This window comes from Anomaloglossus baeobatrachus, chromosome 3 (genome assembly GCF_048569485.1).
Source record: "Anomaloglossus baeobatrachus isolate aAnoBae1 chromosome 3, aAnoBae1.hap1, whole genome shotgun sequence".
Lineage (NCBI taxonomy): Eukaryota > Metazoa > Chordata > Amphibia > Anura > Aromobatidae > Anomaloglossus > Anomaloglossus baeobatrachus.
In genome coordinates, this window is record NC_134355.1 from 33193833 (window position 1) to 33221090 (window position 27258).

The 27258-nt window shown below is 50.5% G+C and overlaps 1 protein-coding gene and 1 long non-coding RNA gene across 5 annotated transcripts in view; one reads left to right on the forward strand and one right to left on the reverse strand.

The window, feature by feature from the left end:
* EPRS1 (glutamyl-prolyl-tRNA synthetase 1) overlaps window positions 1-27258 on the forward strand; it is a 263373-nt gene that overhangs the window by 50640 nt on the left and 185475 nt on the right. For all 4 annotated transcript variants that reach the window (XM_075339114.1, XM_075339116.1, XM_075339115.1 and 1 more), the window contains exons 6-12: window positions 573-667; window positions 1863-1989; window positions 2092-2284; window positions 25519-25690; window positions 25944-26177; window positions 26814-26898; window positions 26983-27042. In XM_075339114.1, coding sequence (XP_075195229.1) covers window positions 573-667; window positions 1863-1989; window positions 2092-2284; window positions 25519-25690; window positions 25944-26177; window positions 26814-26898; window positions 26983-27042 — 966 coding nt within the window. The remainder of the gene's footprint in view (window positions 1-572; window positions 668-1862; window positions 1990-2091; window positions 2285-25518; window positions 25691-25943; window positions 26178-26813; window positions 26899-26982; window positions 27043-27258) is intronic.
* LOC142295971 (uncharacterized) overlaps window positions 22771-27258 on the reverse strand; it is a 225153-nt gene continuing 220665 nt past the window's right edge. The window contains exon 3 of the long non-coding RNA XR_012751573.1: window positions 22771-24585. This is a non-coding gene — a long non-coding RNA (uncharacterized LOC142295971). The remainder of the gene's footprint in view (window positions 24586-27258) is intronic.

The following is a 27258-nucleotide window of genomic DNA, read 5'->3' on the forward strand; positions in this document are numbered from 1 at the left end:
CCCCCGTCTGTGCGCGCCGTCTTCCCCCCGTCTGTGCGCGCCGTCTTCCCCCCGTCTGTGCGCGCCGTCTTCCCCCCGTCTGTGCGCGCCGTCTTCCCCCCGTCTGTGCGCGCCGTCTTCCCCCCGTCTGTGCGCGCCGTCTTCCCCCCGTCTGTGCGCGCCGTCTTCCCCCCGTCTGTGCGCGCCGTCTTCCCCCCGTCTGTGCGCGCCGTCTTCCCCCCGTCTGTGCGCGCCGTCTTCCCCCCGTCTGTGCGCGCCGTCTTCCCCCCGTCTGTGCGCGCCGTCTTCCCCCCGTCTGTGCGCGCCGTCTTCCCCCCGTCTGTGCGCGCCGTCTTCCCCCCGTCTGTGCGCGCCGTCTTCCCCCCGTCTGTGCGCGCCGTCTTCCCCCCGTCTGTGCGCGCCGTCTTCCCCCCCGTCTGTGCGCGCCGTCTTCCCCCCCGTCTGTGCGCGCCGTCCACCGCATCTCCTGTTTTCATGTTCCGCTATCAAATCTCTTCCGCCCACAAAGAACATGATTGCTTGTGTTCAATCTTATTACTTTTTATCATTTTAAATTTTTTGTTTTTTTAAAGCCTGCGGAGAAGAAACAAGATGTTGGGAAGTTCGTTGAGCTTCCAGGGGCAGAGATGGGAAAAGTGATTGTCAGGTTCCCTCCGGAGGCCAGCGGGTAAGTTCTGCTCGTCAGAAGGGTGGGGGTTCTCTTATTATTAGCCCCAAATCTGCATGCAAGGGGTGAAGGTTCTGTGAATTCAAGGGATTCTCCAGGATTTATATTTCTCTCTCTCTCTTCATTGGATGACACATTAGATCATGGGTATAGGCTCCTCCTATGAATAGGTCATAATTATCAGGTGAAACGGGCCCCACTGATCCGCTGTTTTCAGGTTCCGATGTGGCCGGATGTATACAGTGTACAGAGTGGGGATGCCACAGCGCCACACATCATGTAGTGGCCGTTCTCAGTATTGCAGCTCCAGTCACATTCACTTCAATAAGAGCTGAGCCGCAATACCGAGAGTGGCCACTGGACGGTGTATGGAGCTATGTGGCTCCAGCTGTATCCTGCAGCAGTGGGACCTGTAAACAGCTGATCGATGGGGGGCGCCATTTGTCGGATGCCCGATTTTAGAAATTTTCACGGCTTATCTGTAGGATAGGTCATCCATATCAGAAGACATAGACACCACCTCTTAAAGGAATAGTCCATGTCACCTATGAGGGCGTATCTGATGGAGTATCCTTGCATTAGGCAGACTTTAAAATTATTTTTTTTTTAATTTTTTTTTTTAATCATTTAATGCAACATTTTTCCTTTTGCGGTCAATAAAGGGAAAATGTAGCTGCACTGCATCTCTGGTTGTCTTCATGCAACATCCCCTTTAAAGGGATACAAACCTCTTTATCTACAGGAGGGCCTCACAGCTTTCTGGTTGCTATTGGTCCTGAAAGGTTTCGGCCCAGCTGTATAGTTGAGCCTCTGACCCAAACTGTTCCCTCCCTTAGGCATCCGGAGAGCTCAGGGGCACGGAGACCGTCCGGGTGCAGTGGTCTGTCTGGTATTAGAGCAGCGCTTACAAGCTCTATAGCAAAGAGCTTGTAAGCGATGCTCACTTTGCCAAAGACGTCGTCCACCTCTGATAGACTGCAGAGGTGGCCGGTAACCTAGCAAAGTGCTGGAAACTATGAAATGTAAGAATCCCTTGATTCATGAGAACAAAGAAAACTTTGAATAAGAGGTAAATTGCAAAGTTCTTTGTTTGCAATTGATCCATTAGAGATGAGAAAACCTCTTTAACCCTTTAGTAAAATGCAGTCTGGGTTGCGATGATGATGATGATGATGATGTGCGTTTATGTCCCCAGCTACCTGCACATCGGACACGCGAAGGCCGCCCTCCTTAATCAGCATTACCAGGTGAACTTCAAAGGAAAACTCATCATGAGGTTCGACGACACCAACCCCGAGAAGGAGAAGGAAGATTTCGAGAAGGTAAAGGCACAGTATCCAGTATTACAGGGCGGACATCTAAAATCGCAACGATCCTCATAGATGTGATTGCGTCGCCTGATTCTCTCATCCCGCGGTTCTCAGGTTATCCTGGAAGACGTCTCCATGCTTCACATCAAACCCGATCAGTTCACCTACACGTCCGATCACTTCGAGAGGATAACCGAATACGCAGAGAAACTCATCAGAGAGGGAAAGGCTTATGTGGACGATACCCCCGCAGAGCAGATGAAGGCCGAACGTGAGCAGAGGATCGAGTCCAAGCACCGGAGCAACAGTAAGAACCATGATTGCAAATATTTAAAAACAATATTCGGAATTACTGGAGCCGTAAAGGTCCGATCGGTCAAAGTCTAAAATCGGCAGAATATTTGGTTTATTAAAGGGAACCTGTCACCAGATTTGGTGGCTATAAGCTGCGGCCGCCACCACCGGGCTCTTATATACAGTATTCTAACATGCTGTATATAAGAGCCCAGGCCGCTGTGTAGAACATAAAAATCACTTTATAATACTCACCTAACGGTCGCGCTGCAGTGAATTTGGATCAGATGGGTGTCTCCGTTCTCCGAAGCCGGCACCGCCTCTTTCGGCCATCTTTGTTGTCCTTCTGTCGCCGGGGTGCATGACGCCTTCTACATCATTCACACTCACCAGCATTGAAGTCCTGTGCAGGCGCACTTTGATCTGACCTGAGCAGGGCAGATCAGAGTATTGTAGTGCGCCTGCGCGGAACCGGCGAGTGTGTATGACGTAGCATGCATCATTTACACAAGCTTCAGAAGGAGGACCAAGATGGCCAAAAGAGGCGGCGTCGGCACAGGACAACAGACACCCATATGGCCCAAATCCACCGTAGCACGACCGTTAGGGGAGTATTATAAACTAGAAGGTGGCCTGATTCTAACGCATCGAGTATTCTAGAATTTATTGTGTAGTTAATGTATGATTTTTTATATATAGATGTTGTGTGTAGTTGCCAAGTGTTTGTGTAGGACGCTGTAAATATTCTGGGTGTTGTCTGGGTGTGGCGGGGGGTGAGAGCGGTGTTGTTTGTATGTTGCGTTGCTTGTGGAGCGCTGTGTGTCTGCAGCGTTGTGTGTGTGTGTGTGGTGCTGTGTGTGTTGCGTGGTTTGTGTGGGTGTGTGTGTGTTTTGGGGGAGGTATGTTTTGTGCAGTGTGTGTGTTGGAGGAGTAGTCCTGGGGAGAGAGGAGTATAATAGGAGGAGTAGTCCTGGGGAGAGAGGAGTATAATAGGAGGAGTAGTCCTGGGGGGAGAGGAGTATAATAGAAGGAGTAGTCCTGGGGGGAGAGGAGTATAATAGGAGGAGTAGTCCTGGGGAGAGAGGAGTATAATAGGAGGAGTAGTCCTGGGGGGAGAGGAGTATAATAGAAGGAGTAGTCCTGGGGGAGAGGAGTATAATAGGAGGAGTAGTCCTGGGGAGAGAGGAGTATAATAGGAGGAGTAGTCCTGGGGGAGAGGAGTATAATAGGAGGAGTAGTCCTGGGGAGAGAGGAGTATAATAGGAGGAGTAGTCCTGGGGGGAGAGGAGTATAATAGGAGGAGTAGTCCTGGGGGGAGAGGAGTATAATAGGAGGAGTAGTCCTGGGGAGAGAGGAGTATAATAGGAGGAGTAGTCCTGGGGGGAGAGGAGTATAATAGGAGGAGTAGTCCTGGGGGGAGAGGAGTATAATAGGAGGAGTAGTCCTGGGGAGAGAGGAGTATAATAGGAGGAGTAGTCCTGGGGGGAGAGGAGTATAATAGGAGGAGTAGTCCTGGGGAGAGAGGAGTATAATAGGAGGAGTAGTCCTGGGGAGAGAGGAGTATAATAGAAGGAGTAGTCCTGGGTGGAGAGGAGTATAATAGGAGGAGGAGTCCTGGGGGGAGAGGAGTATAATAGGAGGAGTAGTCCTGGGGGGAGAGGAGTATAATAGGAGGAGTAGTCCTGGGGAGAGAGGAGTATAATAGGAGGAGTAGTCCTGGGGAGAGAGGAGTATAATAGAAGGAGTAGTCCTGGGTGGAGAGGAGTATAATAGGAGGAGGAGTCCTGGGGGGGAGAGGAGTATAATAGGAGGAGTAGTCCTGGGGGGAGAGGAGTATAATAGGAGGAGTAGTCCTGGGGGGAGAGGAGTATAATAGGAGGAGTAGTCCTGGGGGGAGAGGAGTATAATAGGAGGAGTAGTCCTGGGGAGAGAGGAGTATAATAGGAGGAGTAGTCCTGGGGGGAGAGGAGTATAATAGAAGGAGTAGTCCTGGGGGAAGAGGAGTATAATAGAAGGAGTAGTCCTGGGGGGAGAGGAGTATAATAGGAGGAGTAGTCCTGGGGGGAGAGGAGTATAATAGGAGAGTAGTTCTGGGGAGAGAGGAGTATAATAGGAGGAGTAGTCCTGGGGAGAGAGGAGTATAATAGGAGTAGTCCTGGGGGTAGAGGAGTATAATAGAAGGAGTAGTCCTGGGGGTAGAGGAGTATAATAGGAGGAGTAGTCCTGGGGGGAGAGGAGTATAATAGGAGTAGTAGTCCTTGGGGAGAGGAGTATAATAGGAGGAGTAGTCCTGGGGGAGAGGAGTATAATAGGAGTAGTCCTGCGGAGAGAGGAGTATAATAGGAGTAGTAGTCCTGGGGGAGAGGAGTATAATAGGAGTAGTCCTGGGGGGAGAGGAGGATAATAGGAGGAGTAGTCCTGGGGGGAGAGGAGTCTAATAGGTGGAGTAGTCCTGGAGGGAGGTGTATAGGTGCCCAATGTGTGTGGGGGGTGTGGCCGAGCGGGCGTCTATTAGGTGGATTAGTCCTGGGGGGAGATGTATAGCTGCCCAATGTGTGTGGGGGGTGTGGCCGAGCGGGCAGAGTGTGTGTGGGGGGGTCCGAGCGGGCAGAGTGTGGGGGGGGAGGGTTCGAGCGGGGCAGAGTGTGTGGGGGGCGTGGCCGAGCGGGCAGAGTGAGTGGGGGAAAAACTGGTGACAGGTTCCCTTTAAATTGCGTTATTTAAAAGTACAAGTCATCCTACAAAATAAAAAAACAAACCCTTATACAGCCATAGTGGTAGAATCAGAGGGAAAAATTAAAACTATAAAAATTTGATCTAGGGGGGAATTTCACTATGTTGCCAGAATCTGCACCCTGTCCTTACTGAGAATGGTAAGAAACAGTGAACTGATAATCATTGTATATATATTATATTACCACCAATCTATTCATCAGATAGGACTACGTGTGAGGGCAAATCGCATGAACATGTAGAGGGGGGAAAGGGGGAAAAAAAGCGATCATAAAAGCCCAAACACACGATAAGATATAAATACATTTTTATTTTAATTTATAAAGTATTTTTTATTAATCAAATATAATTAACATTAGTGCAGGCAATGGTAGGGAACAACAAAATATGCATGGTATAGCTCAAGACAGGATCATGTCATAAATATAGTACATTGCATGAAAGGATCATAGACACTTGTAGTCAATTCTCATAGTTTCAGTTACTCCCACTAATATAAAATTAGCAAAAATATGCATAATTGGAAGATTCAATTATCTTCCATCCAAACACTGAACTATGGTTTCATTGAATTGGATGAAAAAGAACATGGCTGATTCCAAGCCTGTAAGTACGGACAACAATCAGTTAGATATAAACCGCTAAATATATAGAGATGATCAATATTAGTTAAATATCATAAGTCGGCTCACATAAGGCACACCGGCTATCACATTTATAGCCAGAATATATAAACCGTGTATCTATATCACCTCTGATAATTTATATCCAACTGAATGGACGCCCCCTGACGAAGAGTCTATCGAAACACGTGTCGGGTGTTTTATGCTCGCGACAGGTAATGTCTATTGGTTCCTTACGCTCCCTATGTTTATATCACACTGTCTGATGTTTATCTTTGATGCGAACATGGTGAGACATGACTTAATCACTTGTATGCTGTTGCGTTAACACTATGACTGTAGCCTGGACGATTTACAGGTGATCAGCGTGGTGATATATTCTAACACTACTGAAGTCACATCTAGTGGTGACAGCAAGTAACTACGGACATTTAATAATATTTCTTTGTCGCTCCATTGGGAGACCCAGACAATTGGGGTGTATAGCTACTGCCTCCGGAGGCCACACAAAGTATTACACTTTAAAAAGTGTAACCCCTCCCCTCTGCCTATACACCCCCCCGTGCATCACGGGCTCCTCAGTTTTATGCTTTGTGTTGAAGGAGGCACACATCCACTCATGCTCCCATTTTAGTCAGCAGCAGCTGCTGATTGTATCGGATGGAAGAAAAGAGGGCCCCTAACAGGGCCCCCGGCATGCTCCCTTCTCACCACACTAAGTCGGCGGTGTTGTTAAGGTTGAGGTACCCATTGCGGGTACACAGGCTGGAGCCACATGCCGTTTTCCTTCCCCATCCCTTAGGAGCTCTGGGAGAAGTGGGATCCTACCCGGTTATCCAGGCACTGGGACCGGGCTCCCTCCGCAGCCCCTTTGGGATTCTGACGGACAGGAGACTAAGTATCATCAGGGACAGGGCCCTGCATCTACAGGTACTCTGTGTCCCCTTGGGGAAGGTGCATGGAGCACTTTGGCCTCAGACGCTGCAGCGACTGCGGTGTTGGTATGAGACCGGGATTACCGCGCCGACCGCGCCTGCTTGCCGGCCGCGGTTTTAACTTTAGTCCCCGGCTTTTGCGGCCTAGTGCATTGAACTCCCGCCCCCGGGCCTGCCAGTCAGGGGAAAGGGCGGGACGGTCGGTCTGACGCTGACAGTGAGGGCTGGAGCACACTTAGCTGTCCTCCTCCCCCCTCACTAATCACTCTGGGGCACCAGATTCCCGCACTTTTGTAGTTACGCCCACGGCTCCCTCCTCCCCTGTGAACGCCGACGGCCATGTTTTTAAGCACATTCTGCCGGTGGAGGACTTCTGGCTGCAGCTCTGGGAGACCCGAGGCTGGGAATCTGGTGACCACACACCGCTTGAGCGGTCGGTAAGCCACACCGGTCACCCGGTGCTGGTACCCCTAGAGTGCCGAACTGTATATATATATATATATATATATATATATATATATATATATATATATATATATATATATATATATTTTATTTGTATACATTTTCTCGGTTCGGCTGTACTGTTAGCTTGTGGCTATATATCCCTCAGTGATCATTCTCCTGGGAGACAACAGCATGTCGTTCACAAGGAGCAAGGGTGCCAAGACACAGGGTTATTTTGCAACCTGTACCTCTTGTGCGGCTATGCTACCTGCAGGTTCCACCTACCCTCACTGTGAGCAATGCTCGGGCCCTGTGGCACTAGCTCAGCCGGAGCCTGGGGCACTGGGGGGACCCTCGGCCCTGGTAGAACCGCCGGCTACCCCTGTACAGGTGGCAGGGACAGAGTTTGCAGTTTTAGCTGAGAAACTCTCTGAGTCACTTTCACAATCCATGGCTCAGTCTATGGACAAATGGTCTGCTAAGATTCTAGAAGCCTTGCAGTCCAGACCGGCCCTTACACAGGCCCCGGGCACTGCGGGATCGCCCCCAGGCCCTTCTCGGTCTGCGACGAAGCGTGCTCCTGGGGTGGCCTCTAGTTATTACGTGGAGGACTCCGGCACGGACCGCAGTCCCAGACCGGCTAAGCGGGCTCGCTTAGAATCTTCCCCGACTTCATCACGCTGTTCGGGGTCTCAGCTTGAGGACTCTCTAGAGGATGAGGCGGACGTAGCAGCCCAGGACTCTGACACTGATGTTGCCCTCAATCTTGATACACCTGAAGGGGACGCCATAGTAAATGACCTTATAGCGTCCATCAACCAGGTGCTAGATCTATCTCCCCCGCCTCTACCTGTGGAGGAGTCGGCCGCACAGCAGGAGAAGCACCAATTTAGTTTCCCAAACGTACACGGAGTGCTTTCTTCGATCACTCTAACTTCAGAGATGCTGTCCAGAAGCACAGGGCTTTCCCGGACAAGCGCTTTACTAAACGCCTTAATGACACATGTTATCCCTTCCCCCCTGACGTAGTTAAGGGTTGGGCTCAATGTCCCAAGGTGGATCCTCCAGTCTCTAGACTGGCGGCTAGATCCGTAGTATCAGTGGCTGACGGTTCATCGCTCAAGGATGCCACGGACAGGCAGATAGAGCTCCTAATGAAATCCATCTATGAAGCCACAGGCGCGTCCTTTGCCCCAGCCTTTGCAGCAGTGTGGGCACTGCAGGCTATCTCAGCTTGTCTGTCTGAGATTAATGCGGTCACCCGTACCTCTGCTCTGCAAGTAGCGTCTTTGACTTCTCAGGCGTCGGTATTTTCATCCTACGCCATGAATGCTGTCCTGGACTCGGCTAGCCGTACAGCGGTAGCATCCGCCAATTCGGTGGCAGTCCGCAGGGCCATGTGGCTACGCGAATGGAAGGCAGACTCTGCTTCCAAGAAGTTCTTGACCGGTTTGCCTTTTTCTGGCGACCGATTGTTTGGCGAGCAATTGGATGAAATTATTAAGCAATCCAAGGGAAAGGACTCGTCCTTACCCCAGCCCAAACCAAAGAGACCTCAGCAACGAAAAATTCAAGCGAGGTTTCGGTCCTTTCGGCCCTCAGCCAGATCCCAATCCTCCTCGTCCAACAGGCCACAGAAGAGCCAGAGAAACTCTTCTGCATGGCGGTCTAAGTCACGTCCTCCAAAGACCGCCGGAGGCACCGCCTCCAAGGCGGCCTCCTCATGACTTTCGGCCTCCCCAAACCGCATCCTCGGTCGGTGGCAGGCTCTCCCGCTTTTGCGACGCCTGGTGGCCACATGTCCAAGACCGATGGGTGAGGGACATTCTGTCTCACGGTTACAGGATAGAGTTCAGCTCTCGTCCTCTGACTCGTTTTTTCAGAACATCTCCGCCCCCCGAGCGAACCGTTGCACTTTTTCAGGCGGTGGACACTCTGAAGACAGAAGGAGTTGTGATTCCCGTTCCCCTTCAGGAACGAGGTCGCGGTTTTTACTCCAACCTGTTCGTGGTGCCAAAAAAGGACGGATCATTCCGTCCCGTTTTGGACCTCAAATTGCTCAACAGACATGTGAGAACCAGGCGGTTTCGCATGGAATCCCTCCGCTCTGTCATCGCTTCAATGTCCCAAGGAGACTTCCTAGCATCAATCGACATCAGGGATGCCTATCTCCATGTGCCGATCGCTCCAGAGCATCAACGCTTCCTGCGTTTCGCCATTGGGGACGAACACCTTCAGTTTGTGGCACTGCCTTTCGGCCTGGCGACAGCCCCACGGGTCTTCACCAAGGTCATGGCATCCGTTGTGGCAGTCCTACACTCTCAGGGCCACGCGGTGATCCCGTACTTAGACGATCTTCTAGTCAAGGCACCCTCCCGGGTGGCATGTCAATACAGTCTGACCGTTGCTCTGGAGACTCTCCAGAGGTTCGGGTGGATCATCAATTTCCCAAAGTCAAAATTGACTCCGACCCAATCACTGACTTACCTCGGGATGGAGTTTCATACTCTCTCAGCGATAGTCAAGCTACCGCTGGACAAACAGCGTTCGCTGCAAACAGGAGTGCAATCTCTCCTTCGGGCCCAGTCACACCCCTTGAGGCGCCTCATGCACTTCCTGGGGAAGATGGTGGCAGCAATGGAGGCAGTTCCCTTTGCGCAGTTTCATCTGCGTCCACTCCAATGGGACATTCTCCGCAAATGGGACAGGAGGTCGACGTCCTTAGACAGGAACGTCTCTCTTTCTCTGGTAACCAAGACGTCACTTCAGTGGTGGCTTCTTCCCACTTCTCTGTCGAAGGGAAAATCTTTCCTGCCCCCATCCTGGGCTGTGGTCACGACGGACGCGAGTCTGTCAGGGTGGGGAGCAGTTTTTCTCCACCACAAGGCTCAGGGAACCTGGACTCCGACAGAGTCCTCCCTTCAGATCAATGTTCTGGAGATAAGGGCAGTGTATCTAGCCCTAAAGGCTTTCCATCGGTGGCTGGAGGGCAGGCAGATCCGCATACAGTCGGACAACGCCACGGCGGTCGCGTACATCAACCACCAGGGCGGCACTCGCAGTCGTCAAGCCTTCCAAGAAGTTCGGCGGATTCTGCTGTGGGCGGAGGCCACAGCCTCCACCATCTCCGCGGTTCACATCCCGGGCGTAGAAAACTGGGAAGCGGACTTTCTCAGTCGCCAGGGCATGGACGCAGGGGAATGGTCTCTTAAACCGGACGTGTTTCAAGAGATCTGTTGCCGCTGGGGAACGCCGGACGTCGATCTCATGGCGTCTCGGCACAACAACAAAGTCCCGGCATTCATGGCACGGTCTCAGGATCACAGAGCTCTGGCGGCGGACGCATTAGTTCAGGATTGGTCGCAGTTTCGACTGCCTTATGTATTCCCTCCTCTGGCAATGCTGCCCAGAGTGTTGCGCAAGATCAGATCCGACTGCCGCCGCGCCATCCTCGTCGCTCCAGACTGGCCGAGGAGGTCGTGGTACCCGGACCTGTGGCACCTCACGGTGGGTCAACCGTGGGCGCTCCCAGACCGACCAGACTTGCTGTCTCAAGGGCCATTTTTCCATCTGAATTCTGCGGCCCTCAACCTGACTGTGTGGCCATTGAGTCCTGGCTCCTAGCGTCCTCAGGGTTATCTCAAGAGGTCATTGCCACTATGAGACAGGCCAGGAAACCAACGTCAGCCAAGATCTATCACAGAGCTTGGAGGATCTTCTTAGCCTGGTGCTCTGAAAAGGGGTTTACCCCCTGGCCGTTTGCCTTACCCACGTTTCTTTCCTTCCTTCAATCCGGAATGGACAAGGGTTTGTCACTCGGCTCTCTCAAGGGCCAAGTATCGGCGCTTTCCGTGTTTTTTCAAAAGCGTCTAGCCAGGCTTCCGCAAGTCCGCACGTTCCTGCAGGGAGTTTGCCACATAGTCCCACCTTACAAGCGGCCGCTGGAACCCTGGGATCTCAACAGGGTTCTACGGGCTCTTCAGAAACCACCTTTTGAGCCGCTGCGGGATGTCTCTATATCACGTCTTTCGCAGAAGGTGGCATTTCTAGTGGCAGTTACATCACTCCGAAGAGTGTCAGAGCTTGCAGCGCTGTCATGCAAAGCCCCCTTCCTGGTATTTCACCAGGATAAGGTGGTGGTGCGTCCGGTCCCGGACTTTCTCCCTAAGGTGGTGTCCCCTTTTCATCTCAATCAGGATATCTCCTTACCTTCATTTTGCCCTCATCCAATTCACCAATGTGAAAAGGATTTGCATTTGTTAGATCTAGTGAGAGCACTCCGGATCTACGTGTCTCACACGGCGCCACTGCGCCGTTCTGATGCGCTCTTTGTTCTTGTCGCTGGCCAGCGTAAGGGGTCGCAGGCTTCCAAGTCAACCTTGGCTCGGTGGATCAAGGAACCGATTTTCGAAGCCTACCGTTCTTCTGGGCTTCCGATTCCTTCAGGGCTGAAAGCCCATTCTACCAGAGCCGTGGGTGCGTCCTGGGCATTGCGGCACCGGGCGACGGCTCAGCAGGTGTGTCAGGCAGCTACCTGGTCGAGTCTGCACACTTTCACGAAACACTATCAGGTGCATACCTATGCTTCGGCGGATGCCAGTCTAGGTAAACGAGTCCTTCAGGCGGCGGTTGCCCACCTGTAAGAGGAGGGCCGTTGTCGGCTCTTTTTATCGGGGTATTCTTTTACCCACCCAGGGACTGCTTTTGGACGTCCCAATTGTCTGGGTCTCCCAATGGAGCGACAAAGAAGAAGGGAATTTTGTTTACTTACCGTAAATTCCTTTTCTTCTAGCTCCTATTGGGAGACCCAGCACCCGCCCCTGTTCCCTTCGGGCTGTTTGTTCTTTTGTGTTCACATGTTGTTCATGTTGAATTGTTCTTTTGGTTCATGGTTTTCAGTTCTCCGAACATCCTTCGGATTGAATTTACCTTAGACCAATTTATAAGCTTCCTGCTTTTGCACCAAAACTGAGGAGCCCGTGATGCACGGGGGGGTGTATAGCAGAGGGGAGGGGTTACACTTTTTAAAGTGTAATACTTTGTGTGGCCTCCGGAGGCAGTAGCTATACACCCAATTGTCTGGGTCTCCCAATAGGAGCTAGAAGAAAAGGAATTTACGGTAAGTAAACAAAATTCCCTTCTTTTCTACCGCAATGTATGTGGTTGTAAGCCTGTATAGGCTGCTTTCTAACGTCATTCAGTTGAATATAATTATCAGAGGTGATATAGATACACGGTTTATATATTCTGGCTATAAATGTGATAGCCGGTGTGCCTTATGTGAGCCGACTTATGATAGTTAACTAATATTGATCATCTCTATATATTTAGCGGTTTATATCTAACTGATTGTTGTCCGTACTTACAGGCTTGGAATCAGCCATGTTCTTTTTCATCCAATTCAATGAACCCATAGTTCAGTGTTTGGATGGAAGATTATTGAATCTTCCAATTATGCATATTTTTGCTAATTTTATATTAGTGGGAGTAACTGAAACTATGAGAATTGACTACAAGTGTCTATGATCCTTTCATGCAATGTACTATATTTATGACATGATCCTGTCTTGAGCTATACCATGCATATTTTGTTGTTCCCTACCATTGCCTGCACTAATGTTAATTATATTTGATTAATAAAAAATACTTGATAAATAAAAATGTATTTATATCTTATCGTGTGTTTGGGCTTTTATGATCGCTTGTTTTCCCCTTTCCCCCTCTACCCTGTCCTTACTGCAGAACGTCTCCATCCTTCTGGGTTCCAGCGCCGCTTTAGGTCTTCTTTGTCGTCTTCTCACCGCAGATCAGGGCTTATCAGACCTAGAGATGCGGGCCTATAAGATCAATCACCATCTCCAATACCTTGCGGCAGCTGGTACCCTGGACACGTTTCACTGTCCCAAGCTCTGGGTTCGCTTTGCACAAAGTTTATGCTTTAGGTGTAACAGTCCCACTGGCATGGACTCCCATAGTTCAGGAGTTACAGTCCCATCACCACTGTGGCGACCTTATGCTCCCCCAGAGTAAGGAGCCCTGTTATGATCTCGTAACCATGGACCATCACAAAAAATCCCATTAATCAGGAAAAAACAAAACCACAAGAGTAGTTGGAAACTAAGCTGTCCACAATCACCTATCTATCAGACAAAACTAGAAGTAGCAGTAGGATGTTCCTAACACACCTAGACACTTCGTCACTGCCGGAGAAACTTGCTACACCTCAAAGATAGAAATGAGGAATCCTAACTTGCCTCGGAGCAGTCCCCAAAGGAATAGCAAGCCCCCAACATGCAACAACGGTGATGTAAGAAATCACAATAGACAGAAAATATAGGTTAGCAAAGGTGAGGCCCGACTTACAAGTTAGGGCAGGACAGAGAACTGATTTAAACCAGCAAAAAACCCTGCAAAAAATACCAAAGGAAAGAAATACTAAGACCACTGCGTCTTCCCCCCGCTATATCAAGTATTGTTGTGCCAGACACTTAAAATGAACTGCAGATATAATGGGAAGAAACAAAATCACAGAACAAATAATATTCTAAAGTGCAAATAATCCAAACATGAACAGGAAGCAAGCTCCCTTTCTTGCTGGAGGAACTGCCCTGCTCACAAATGCAGAGACCGTTTCTCACATACGAGAAACCAAACACAGAACCAAATGGAATAAGCAGAAGCAACCTTAAGTGCAATTTCAGCAATTAAGCACAGAAACTAGCAAACTTATCTGGAGTAGATTCAGGCACAGCAGAAATGGGAGAAACTGAAGGGAAAACTCCCAGCCATCTTCAGAAGCAGCAGGAAACATTTATCACCGGCGGCCGCCAGGCAGAAAATGCTCTTCTAAATACACTAGGCTGATCTGCAATAGGACTTCCTGAATTCCCCATTAAACTCCAACACCTATCTGAGCCACAGATTCAGACTCAGCTCAATTACCATTCCTGGCCACCAGAGGGAGCTCCACACCGACACCTACTCGGATGACATTCACAACAGGGCCCATTGACCCCAATCACTGACAATCCTTTGTTCTTGTCCAGTTCCTCAGCTAATGCCTTCGTAACCACACTAGGAAATGACCTTTAAGGTTTTCTCTAATAACAGAAGATGGTAGTTTACGTCTCTCTCTCCCATTTTGCAGGATTGACCACTTGCAGAACGCTTTGCCTTTCAGTACGTACGGAGCCAACATTTTTCCATTCAGTTTCCTAACACGCTGACACGTTCAGAGGTCTCTCTTCTTCTTCCGCCTCTCCCCTCACATGCCATTTCTGCAATATATGCATTATTGCACACTCTCTATATACAAGCACTCCCTGCAAAGCCTGGGAAAGCCTGGCTTTCCTAGCACCTCATGTGGTCCACCTTCTCTCCTCTTTCTTTTTCTCCCTCCCCCCCCCCCCCTCTTCCCTCCTCTCCCTCATTTCTTTTATGGTTTATGTACTATGTGCAGCACTGTTTAGAATTTGTGTCCCCAGATTCAGTTTGTTGGAACCAACCTGTGCTTTACTCACCCTCCCCAGGTCCAGTGCTGAGTCTCAGCCCCTACTTCCATTATCTTCTATAGTCTGCAGCGTCACACCAACTGCTGCAGCCAATCACTTAGCTCAGACACTCTGTGAGTTCAGACATAACAAGCCGCTGAACTCACTGATTGACTGCAGCCAAATGTCTGCGCTGCTAACACCGGGAGCAGTGGGGGGACACTCAACACAAACCCAATGAGGGCAAATATGTTTTTTTTTTTTTTTAATAGAATATACTTAGACTGCAATCCTTCTTAAAGGTGTTATCCAATTTTTTGGGACATTTTATGTTTAATCTTTCTTTAATTAAAGTAAACAAGGCAATTTACAGGAAAAAAAAAAGTAAGATTGAAATAAGTGATTACTACTAGTGATGAGCGAGTACTAAAAAGCTCGGGTGCTCGAGGCTCGGGCCGAGCATCCCAAGATACTCGTGTACTCGGCCCGAGCACCGAGCCCAATGTTATCCTATGGGGGACCCGAGTATTATTCTGAAATGACCAACGGCAGCATGTAGAAACCATAAAACTGTAAATTAAAAAAAAAACGTGCGTGTGTGTGTAAGCGTGCATATATATATACACGCGGAGTGGAGTGCGGGAGGGGCCGTAGCCGAGCGGGGAAGTGTCGGGCTAAAGGCACGGTCATGCTGTGAGGGCCGGCCAATCACTGCAATTCCACAACAGGGCTGTGGCATTGCAGTGGTCTGCCAGCCAATCCCTGCATAAGGGCTGGCTCTAAAAAGAGCGCCAACATGAAGACCACGAGTACAGCACGAGTATTGCGAGATTACTCGGTCCCCGCCGAGTAGCCCGAGTACAGTGATACTCGTGCGAGTACAGAGTAGTAACAAGCATACTCGCTCATCACTAGTTACTACGTGTCAACTTACAGAGAAAAATATAAGCCACGTCCTAACTAATACATCCTCTCTTACTAACTACCATAAGGCACGCATAGGACATGTAACCAGATTTGATAATACGAACAGTCTCCTTCCAAAGGAGAAATACGCCTCAACCAAAACGAGGCCACCGCCAAAAAAAAATTAGAAGATTTAACTAGAACCAGAAAGAAAAGAAAGTAGTAAGAGGGAAAGATAGGGAAAAGAAAAGGAGGAGGGGGGGGGGGGGAAGAAGAGCAGCAGAAAGAAAAGGGGGGGGGGGGAGGGGGAGAAGAGGCAGAAAGAGATGGAGGGGAAGGCATGGTAGGGATTACTTCCCCAGTACTCGGGCCGCTACATTTTACTAACGTAACACAGGTTAAGAGTTACCAATAAGGTTCTGAAATGGTAGGGAATCAAGAGCCAGGGTCCAGGGGGTCCAGATCCTAAGGAATTTATCCACTGAGTCATTGGTCTTTGCCGTGAGGGACTCCATCCTGTGGATGATGGCCATCTCCGCAAACCACTCCCTCACAGATGGCACCCCAGTCGATCTCCAGTATCTCGGGATCACCATGCGTGCCGCTGTAAGACAGAATCTCAGGAGGCCCATTTTCTGTAATTTATGTGATCCCGGGAGGATTGAAAGCAGCGCCATCTGAGGGGAACCCACCAACTGCTCTCCGCTAATTATAGAGTATGCCTTGAACACGGACTTCCAGAAAGGCTTCATCAATGGGCAGTCCCACCAGATAGGCAGCATTGTCCCCTTTTCCCTTCCGCACCTCCAGCAGCTATCTGTAACCCCAGGAAATATTGCGTGTAGAGTATCCGGGCACCTGTACCAACGGGTCAGAATCTTATCATTTTTTCTTTGTCGCTCCATTGGGAGACCCAGACAATTGGGTGTATAGCTACTGCCTCCGGAGGCCACACAAAGTACTACACTTAAAAGTGTACAGCCCCTCCCCTTCTGCCTATACACCCCCCGTGGGATCACGGGCTCCTCAGTTTTATGCTTTGTGCGAAGGAGGTCAGACATCCACGCATAGCTCCACTGTTTAGTCAGCAGCAGCTGCTGACTATGTCGGATGGAAGAAAAGAGGGCCCATACTAGGGCCCCCAGCATGCTCCCTTCTCACCCCACTTTTGTCGGCGGTGTTTGTTAAGGTTGAGGTACCCATTGCGGGTACGGAGGCTGGAGCCCACATGCTGCTTCCTTCCCCATCCCCCTTAGGGCTCTGGGTGAAGTGGGATTTTACCGGTCTCCAGGCACTGAGACCGTGCTCCATCCACAGCCGCTGGGGAATCTGCTGGATATGGAGCTGAGTATCGTCAGGGACATGGCCCTGCTACGTCAAGGTACTCTGTGTCCCCGTACAGACCGCGCGCAGACACACTGCAGCATTGCTGGGTGTGTTAGTGCGCCGGGGACAACAGCGCTGCGCGCTTGTGCCACTACTCACTACAGCTCTGCTGAGTGAGTTAATGTATTGGGAACTGCCGCGCCGGCCGCTGCTGTCAGTTTACGCTGCGGCGCGGCTGGGACTTGTGGTGCGCCGGGGACTTCCGCGCTGGCCGTGCATATATGACGGCCGCGCTTATTACTCGAGTCCCCGGCTTTTGCGGCCTAGTTTCGTTTCGTTCCCGCCCCCAGGCCTGCCAGTCAGGGGAAGGGCGGGACGCTGTACAGAACATCAGCGCAGAGGGCTGGAGTCTACTTTACATACTCCAGCCCTCACACTGGGCACAGTGGGACGCCAGTTTCCCGCACTTTGTCTGAGGCACGCCCACGGTCCGCCCCTCTTCACAGAACGCCGGCAGCCATTCCTGTGTGCAGTCTGAGCTGGAGAGGGGAGACAAGTTCTGGGAGACCCAGACACGGGATTCTGGCGACCACACACCCGCGTTTGAGCGGGCGGTAAGCGGCACCTCTGGTGCTGACCCCACTAGTGCCGAAGTGTACATTTGTATTTTTATGCTTGCATGCTATACATTGCACTGTACGTTCGCTGGTGATTCTTGGCTATATACCCTCCTAGATTGCTCAGAGGAGACAACAGCATGTCATCCGCAAAAAAGCAAGGGTGCCAAGGCACAGGCTTTCTATGCTGCTTGTACCGCATGTGAGGCTACTCTACCGGCAGGTTCCACTGACCCCCACTATGTGCAGTGCTTGGCCCCTGTGGCAACTGCTCGGCCGGGGCCTCTGCTAGAGGTGACCCAGGGAGAACCACCTGTGAATACTGTCCAGGTGACGGGGACTGAGGTTGCAGTTTTGCTGATAGATGGTCTGTGACTATGACTAAAATTCTAGAAACTTTGCAGTCTAGACCAGTAACTCAGACCATGGGCACTGTTGAATCATTGCTCCCTGGTCCCCCTCAGTTGGAACAGCTCCGGGTTCCGGGGGTGTCCCATGCATCCCAGGGTGAAGGCTCTGACACGGACGACAGTCCCAGGCAGCCTAAGCGAGCTCGCTATGAGCGACCCTCGACTTCATCACACTGGTCAGGGTCCCAGCAGGAGGACTCTCTGTATGATGAGGCGGAGGTAGCTGATCAGGATTCTGATCCTGAGACCGCTCTCAATCTGGATACTCCTGATGGTGACGCCATAGTGAATGATCTTATAGCGTCCATCAATAGAATGTTGGATATTTCTCCCCCAGCTCCTCCAGTGGAGGAGTCAGCTTCACAGCAGGAGAAATTCCATTTCAGGTATCCCAAGCGTAAATTAAGTACTTTTCTGGACCACTCTGACTTTAGAGAGGCAGTCCAGAAACACCACGCTTATCCAGATAAGCTTTTCTCCAAACGGCTTAAGGATACACGTTATCCCTTTCCCCCTGACGTGGTCAAGGGCTGGGCCCAGTGTCCCAAGGTGGATCCTCCAATCTCCGGGCTTGCGGCTACATCCATAGTTGCAGTGGAAGATGGAACTGCACTTAAAGATGCCACTGACAGACAGATGGAGCTCTGGTTGAAATCCATCTATGAAGCTATCGGCGCGTCGTTTGCTCCAGCATTCGCAGCCGTATAGGCACTCCAAGCTATTTCAGCTGGTCTTACACAGATTGACACGGTCACACGTACATCTGTTCCGCAGGTGGCATCCTTAACCTCTCAAATGTCTGCATTTGCGTCTTACGCGATTAATGCTGTCCTGGACTCTACGAGCCGTACGGCAGTGGCGTCCGCCAACTCCGTGGTTTTACGCAGAACCTTGTGGTTAAGGGAATGGAAGGCAGATTCTGCTTCCAAAAGGTGCTTAACCAGTTTGCCATTTTCTGGTAACCGACTGTTTGGTGAGCGATTGGATGAAATCATTAAACAGTCCAAGGGTAAGGATTCATCCTTACCCCAGCCCAAACCAAACAAACCCCAACAGGGGGGGGACAGTCGGGGTTTCGGTCCTTTCGAGGCTCGGGCAGGTCCCAATTTTCCTCGTCCAAAAGGACTCAAAAGGATCAGAGGAGCTCAGATTCTTGGCGGGCTCAGTCACGCCCAAAAAAGACAGCCGGAAGACCCGCTACCAAGGCGGCTTCCTCATGGCTTTCGGCCTCCTCTCTCCGCATCCTCGGTCGGTGGCAGGCTCTCCCGCTTTGGCGACATTTGGCTGCCACAGGTCAAAGACCGTTGGGTGAGAAACATTCTGTCTCACGGGTACAGGATAGAGTTCAGTTCTCGTCCTCCAACTCGATTCTTCAGAACTTCTCCACCTTCCGACCGAGCCGATGCTCTTCTGCAAGCGGTGTGCACTCTAAAGGCAGAAGGAGTGGTGACCCCTGTTCCTCTTCAGGAGCAAGGTCACGGTTTTTACTCCAATTTGTTTGTGGTGCCAAAAAAGGACGGGTCTTTCCGTCCCGTTCTGGATCTAAAACTGCTTAACAAGCACGCGAAAACCAGGCGGTTCCGGATGGAATCCCTCCGCTCCGTCATCGCCTCAATGTCTCAAGGAGATTTCCTAGCATCAATAGACATCAAAGATGCTTATCTCCACGTGCCGATTGCTCCAGAGCACCAGCGTTTTCTACGCTTTGTTATAGGAGACGAACACCTTCAGTTCGTAGCTCTGCCTTTCGGGCTGGCGACAGCCCCACGGGTCTTCACCAAGGTCATGGCAGCAGTAGTAGCAGTCCTGCACTCTCAGGGTCACTCTGTGATCTCGTATTTGGATGATCTACTTGTCAAGGCACCCTCTTAAGAGGCATGCCAACACTGCCTGAACGTTGCGCTGAAGACTCTCCAGAGTTTCGGGTGGATCATCAACTTTTCAAAGTCAAATCTGACCCCGACCCAATCGCTAACATATCTTGGCATGGAGTTTCATACTCTCTCAGCGATAGTGAAGCTTCCGCTGGACAAACAACGTTCACTACAGACAGGAGTGCAATCTCTCCTTCAAGGCCAGTCACACCCCTTGAGACGCCTCTTGCACTTCCTAGGGAAGATGGTAGCAACAATGGAGGCAGTCCCTTTCGCGCAGTTTCATCTGCGTCCACTACAATGGGATATTCTTCGCCAATGGGACGGGAAGTCGACGTCCCTCGACGGGAACGTCTCCCTTTCTCAGGCGGACAAGGAATCTCTTCGGTGGTGGCTTCTTCCCACCTCATTGTCAAAAGGAAAGTCCTTCCTACCCCCATCCTGGGCGGTGGTCACGACAGACGCGAGTCTATCAGGGTGGGGAGCAGTTTTTCTCCACCATAGGGCTCAAGGTACGTGGACTCAGCAAGAGTCCACCCTTCAGATCTATGTTCTGGAAATCAGAGCAGTGTATCTTGCCCTACAAGCGTTCCAGCAGTGGCTGGAAGACAAGCAGATCCGAATTCAGTAGGACAACTCCACAGCGGTGGCATTCATCAACCACCAAGGAGGAACACGCAGTCGGCAAGCCTTCCAGGACGTCCGGCGGATTCTGACGTGGGTGGAAGACACGGCATCCACCATATCCGCAGCTCACATCCCAGGCGTGGAAAACTGGGAAGCAGACTTCCTCAGTCGCCAGGGTATGGACGCAGGGGAATGGTCTCTTCACCCGGACGTGTTTCAGGAGATCTGTCGCCGCTGGGGGATGCCGGACGTCGTCCTAATGGCGTCCCGGCACAACAACAAGGTCCCGGCCTTCATGGCACGGTCTCACGATCACCGAACTCTGGCGGCGGACGCCTTAGTTCAAGATTGGTCGCAGTTCCGGCTACCTTATGTGTTCCCACCTCTGGCACTGTTGCCCAGAGTGCTGCGCAAGATCAGGTCCGACTGCCGTCGCGCCATCCTCGTCGCTCCAGACTGGCCGAGGAGGTCGTGGTACCCGGATCTGTGGCACCTCACGGTAGGCCAACCGTGGGCACTACCAGACCGTCCAGACTTGCTGTCTCAAGGGCCGTTTTTCCATCTGAATTCTGCGGCCCTGAACCTGACTGTGTGGCCATTGAGTCCTGGATCCTAGCGTCTTCAGGATTATCTCAAGAGGTCATTGCCACCATGAGACAGGCTAGAAAACCAACCTCCGCCAAGATCTACCACAGGACGTGGAAGATATTCTTATCTTGGTGCTCTCCTCAGGGAGTTTCTCCCTGCCCATTTGCATTGCCTACTTTTCTTTCCTTCCTGCAATCCAGTTTGGAAAAAGGTTTGTCGCTCGGCTCCCTTAAAGGACAAGTCTCAGCGCTATCTGTATTTTTTCAGAAGCGCCTAGCACGACTTCCTCAGGTACGCACGTTCCTGCAAGGGGTTTGTCATATCGTCCCTCCTTACAAGCGGCCGTTAGAGCCCTGGGATCTGTACAGGATTTTAATCGCTCTCCAGAAGCCGCCTTTCGAGCCTATGAGGGATGTTTCCCTTTCTCGCCTTTCACAGAAAGTGGCCTTTCTAGTAGCGGTCACGTCTATTCGGAGAGTGTCCGAGCTAGCAGTGCTGTCATGCAAATCTCCCTTCCTGGTGTTTCACCAGGACAAGGTGGTTCTGCGCCCGATTCCGGAGTTTCTCCCTAAGGTGGTATCCCCCTTTCATCTCAATCAGGATATCGCCTTACCTTCTTTGTGTCCTCATCCAGTTCATCAATGTGAAAAGGATTTGCATTTGTTGGATCTGGTGAAAGCACTCAAAATCTACATTTTCCGCACGACGCCCCTGCGCCGCTCGGATGCACTCTTTGTCCTTGTCGCTGGTCAGCGTAAAGGGTCGCAAGCTTCCAAATCCACCCTGGCTCGGTGGATTAAGGAACCAATTCTTGAAGCCTACCGTCCTGCTGGGCTTCCGGTTCCCTCAGGGCTGAAGGCCCATTCTACCAGAGCCGTGGGTGCGTCCTGGGCATTACGGCACCAGGCTACGGCTCAGCAGGTGTGCCAGGCGGCTACCTGGTCGAGTCTGCATACTTTTACCAAGTATTATCAGGTGCATACCTACGCTTCGGCGGACGCCAGCCTAGGTAGACAAGTCCTTCAGGCGGCGATTGCCCCCATGTAGGAAAGGGCCGTTTTTACGGCCCTATCACGAGATATTATTTTACCCACCCAGGGACTGCTTTTGGACGTCCCAATTGTCTGGGTCTCCCAATGGAGCGACAAAGAAGAAGGGAATTTTGTTTACTTACCGTAAATTCCTTTTCTTCTAGCTCCAATTGGGAGACCCAGCACCCGCCCTGTTTCCTTCGGGCTTTTTGTGTTTTCGGGTACACATGTTGTTCATGTTGAATGGTTTCAGTTCTCCGATATTCCTTCGGATTGAATTTGGTTTTTAAACCAGTTATTGGCTTTCCTCCTTCTTGCTTTGGCACTAAAACTGAGGAGCCCGTGATCCCACGGGGGGTGTATAGGCAGAAGGGGAGGGGCCTTACACTTTTAAGTGTAATACTTTGTGTGGCCTCCGGAGGCAGTAGCTATACACCCAATTGTCTGGGTCTCCCAATTGGAGCTAGAAGAAAAGGAATTTACGGTAAGTAACAAAATTCCCTTCTTTTCCTGTGCGGCGCAGGCAGTGGAAAATTTATGGGTGAGGATAAAGGACTTTTTCCAGTCCTCCTCTGGAATGGGAGTCCCCAAATCTCTATTCCACTTCTCGAGATATTTAAGGTCCCCCATATCCGCCTCTGTAGTCAGGAAGGAGTAAACCAGTGACAAAAGATGCCCGGGAGACTCCTCCAGCAAAAATAATTGTTCAAATTTTGTGGGCGGGACCGCAAAAAGCCCAAGTCTAAACACAAAAAAAAAACAGTTTTTCATTTTCCATAAATATTAATATGCTAACTCCATTATACGCTTTTAGGCTAAGAAATAGGGAGTAATTACACATATAAAGTACAAAAATTCTTATTATTTAATCTTATATTAAATCTCATATCAAGACAACAAATACACATATATGTGAGTTAAAAACACGTAAATAAGAACAAAGTATACAGTGTACAAAGCGCATTTGAGGAGTGTAGACACCAGTAATAATAGCACAGTCACTGTGGCTGACATAGCATAAATACACTGAATGCTATCTGAAATTTTTTGTATGATTAATGAACAGTATAATATACGTGTTAATAAATAGTCACAGTAAAATGCTGAGTGCAAATCCTGAAATATATCTGTATGGAAATCACAGTTTTGGTTCACAGTCCACACTAAATTGTGTCTAAACTGTTATGTGAACACCAAATATTTAATGTTTCAAATCGATTATAGCTGGACCATTGTATAAACACATCTGAGTTTCCATTAACAGCAATCTTATGTAATATTTAATACAAGGATTCAGAGCCTACATTGCTGGGTTGAAACCATGTAAGCTTCCACCCACTCTCACTTCAAACCCAGCGGGCCATATGTAAAGGACCTGTTCTAGTGGCCAATTTGAGCCCAGTTGTAGTCAGTGTTAATAGTCAGCTCCCTGCTGATCTGACTGGCTCCACAAAGTAACCGCCTGGACGCCCCAAGTGAAAAAGTTCAGCGAACACTCAACAGTCCGTGCTATGAAATCATACCCATGTTGTTTTTCAAATCAGGTGTCACCTCCTATGCCCCGATGCGCATTTCACATCGAGCTTCCTCAGGGCTGCTCAGCTGAGCGCCCTGACATGCCGGCGGCTTAGCGCTCAGCTGAGAGCTGACACATGCCGGCGGTCTGGCGCTCAGCTGAACGCCCTGACATGCCGGCAGCTGAGCGCTCAGCTGAGAGCTGACACATGCCGGTGGTCGGGCGCTCAGCTGAACGCCCGGCTACCGAGAAATGTTGAAATGTTGCAGTAATGTTGTCCGTGGTCCATCAGGACCATGGACAACATACAAAATCACGCAGCCTCAGTGCCCTCATGTGCAGCCGCTGGTGGTTAAGTTTCCTTAACTTGCGGTACACTTAGGGCGCAATCGCGGCAAGTCCCCATACGGTACATTGCATGGAGACTTGCTGCGATTGCTGTGGGAAGACATAGTGGCACTTTTTGGGGTAAAAAGAATGTAAGACACTGTCTTACTTTCGGGGAAACACGGTAGCTAATCGGCACCCCACGTCTGATGAAGCTATCATTGTTTAAATAGACCAGCTGGTAATCATTAGCGGCGCGTGCCTGCCGACGTCCACCCACTGCCCCATAACCGCCGCTTGTCAGCTGTGAGAGACACGCGCACACCAACTACAAAGTCCGCGCGCACATGCTATCCTGTAGACAGCAGCGCGATCCCGGGCAGGGAGCGGAGTGCGGCAGGCACGCGCACAGAATCGCAGCGGTACTGCAGTCAATGCATTCGATGCGATGATACTGGCATTAATCTAGCAGTAAATGCACCAAATATTTAAAGCATCCCACATATATCTTAAAATCATACAGTACCTGGTGTTTCTAAGTGCTCAAAAATGCAGATGTCACTGCACCTTTACAATTTCTAAAAACCAACTAATGACAGCAATGAATAAGCATATGAACCTGCACATATAAGTATACAATCTTATATCAAAGTATTCTAATAACACTTGTTAAGAAACTATTACAGACAGTATTTTTATATTTTCATTTTATATGTCCAATTATTGATACACCTGCATATAGCCCATCAGAGATTTGCATAGAGTCCTTATGCGATACACAGCAGCAAAGTCAGTTTCGGATGATGAGATCTGGATAAACAATGCTTGATAGAGCTTCAGAGTGATTCCTAGGGGTAACGTACACTGTAATGTGAATTAAAAACAAAATAAAACCGATTAAAAAAAAAGTGAAAACGGAAAAAAATGGAGATAACACATCATAGTCAGATATTGGAAATAGAACATCATATAAATAAATAGATGAATAATTGGTACTTGGACAGGGAATTCACTAAAGAAAACACTAGAGAAAGCAAGCAAAGGAATTTGTTTAATTTAGTCCTTGAGGGGACATTGTGCCCAGCATTGTGATCCACTTGCATTCTTGCTGAAGTAATCTCTTTTTAATATTGCCTCCTCTAATGCCCATAGTTACATGTTCAATTCCTCTTACTGAGAAAGATCGAGGGTCACAGTTGTGTTTTTATTTGTAATGCCGAGGAATAGTCTTTAGCTCTTCAAGGTTCGTAATACTTTTGGCAGCTATAATATCCCTAACATGTTCTATGGTCCTTACTCTCGATTGTCGAGATGTCAGACCTATGTAAATAAGGCCACAGCCACAAGTAGCATAATATATCACCTGCGTTGTTGAGCAGAAAGCCCAAGTCTGTTATCAGCCATCAAAAAGGACCTAAGTTGAGGGTATTCCAGCCAAGCCTTTGGATGCCGACCCTCTGGGAGCAAAAGGGCCGAAAAGGGGGGCACCTCCAAACCGTGCAAAATCTGGGCTATCCGTGTGTCCTCACGCCTCCTCCAACATAAGAAACGCTCAACTCCCACCCCTGGGGGAAACTCCGGGTTAGAGAAAAGCGGTGAGAGTGGACCAGGACCCCTTGAGAGAGAACCCCGCCTGCACTCAACGTCCCAGACCCTCAGCGATGCCTTAAGAAACTCCACCTCTCCATTGGGACATTTTTTATCTATTTTTCATTTTTTAATCAATACAAGTATTTGAGGCCAAAATGTGAGATTTTACTACAAACTTTGTATGAGACGTTTCTTTTTCTGTTGCAGATGTGGAGAAGAATCAGCAAATGTGGGAGGAAATGAAGAAGGGCTCAGAATTTGGGCAGACCTGCTGCCTCCGAGCGAAGATCGACATGAACTCCAACAACGGGTGCATGCGGGACCCCACCTTATTCCGATGCAAGACCCAGCCACATCCACGGACCGGAAGCAAATACAAGTAGGTTCTGGTACCACAGACGGGGGCTGCTTTACGTTTTCAACCCTCACCAATCATTTTCTACTAAAATGAACATTGTGTTGCTGAATCTTAAAGGGGCAATCTCCATGTCTGAAGTGAGAGATGCCAATGACATTACAGCCCCATATATCGCCTGAGACGTGTGCGTGATCTGTGCCGTGTCCTGTTCTGGTGCTGGGAAACCTTCTTTAATGGCTCATTATTTGCACGTCTGCCTTTGTGTTTTCTGCAGCATTTACCCCACGTATGACTTTGCCTGCCCAATCGTGGACAGTGTAGAAGGCGTCACGCATGCGCTAAGAACGACCGAATATCACGACCGCGACGAGCAGTTCTATTGGATCATTGATGCCTTGGGAATCAGGAAACCTTACATTTGGGAGTATAGCCGCCTGAACCTCAACAACACCGTACTGTCCAAGAGAAAGCTCACCTGGTTTGTGAACGAAGGCCTCGTGGACGGTTGGTAAGTGTGATACTGCCTACAGTTATTTTATAACTATAATTTGGCTAAACATGTGGGCAACTGAGCTCCCCCGCCGTCCCTTGGCCAACTGTGCTCCCCCGTCAGCCCGTGGCCATCGGAGCTCCCCCGCCATCCCGCGGCCAACGGAGCTCCCCCGCCGTCCCTTGGCCAACGGAGCGCCCCCCGCCGGCCCTTGGGCAACGGAGCGCCCCCCGCCGGCCCTTGGGCAACGGAGCGCCCCCCGCCGGCCCTTGGGCAACGGAGCGCCCCCCGCCGGCCCTTGGGCAACGGAGCGCCCCCCGCCGGCCCTTGGGCAACGGAGCGCCCTCCGCCGGCCCTTGGGCAACGGAGCGCCCCCCGCCGGCCCTTGGGCAACGGAGCGCCCCCCGCCGGCCCTTGGGCAACGGAGCGCCCCCCGCCGGCCCTTGGGCAACGGAGCGCCCCCCGCCGCCCCTTGGGCAACGGAGCGCCCCCCGCCGCCCCTTGGGCAACGGAGCGCCCCCCGCCGGCCCTTGGGCAACGGAGCGGCCCAGCCATCCCATGTGGCTGCCGGGTGTCTGAGAACCACCCAACTGATACTAAACCTGTCCTAAAGTCCTGGATTACCCCTTTAACATATCAGTATCTTTACCATAGGGATGACCCCAGGTTCCCCACTGTGCGGGGCGTTCTCAGAAGAGGAATGACTGTGGAGGGGCTGAAGCAATTCATCGCCGCGCAGGTCTGTACGGAAGACGTCTTTACCCGTTTTGCCGCTCTTTTCTTTAAATCACGTTTTTAATATAGTTTTTACCTTTCTTTGCAGGGCTCTTCCCGATCCGTTGTGAATATGGAATGGGACAAAATCTGGGCGTTTAACAAGAAGGTAAACGGGGGGTGGGGGGATCTCTTTGCACTGTAGTCTGAGCAGCCAGAGCGCCCCCTACTGACCTCTTGACTACTGGCCCGGTAGTCTGCAGTACATCCTAATAACATGTCCTGCAGGCTCGTTAGCCCCGGTCATTAATATTAATGTCTCCATCGATTCCATTGACTTGCCCCAACCAAACGTTGACTTGTGGGAACGGATCTTGGCGTTACT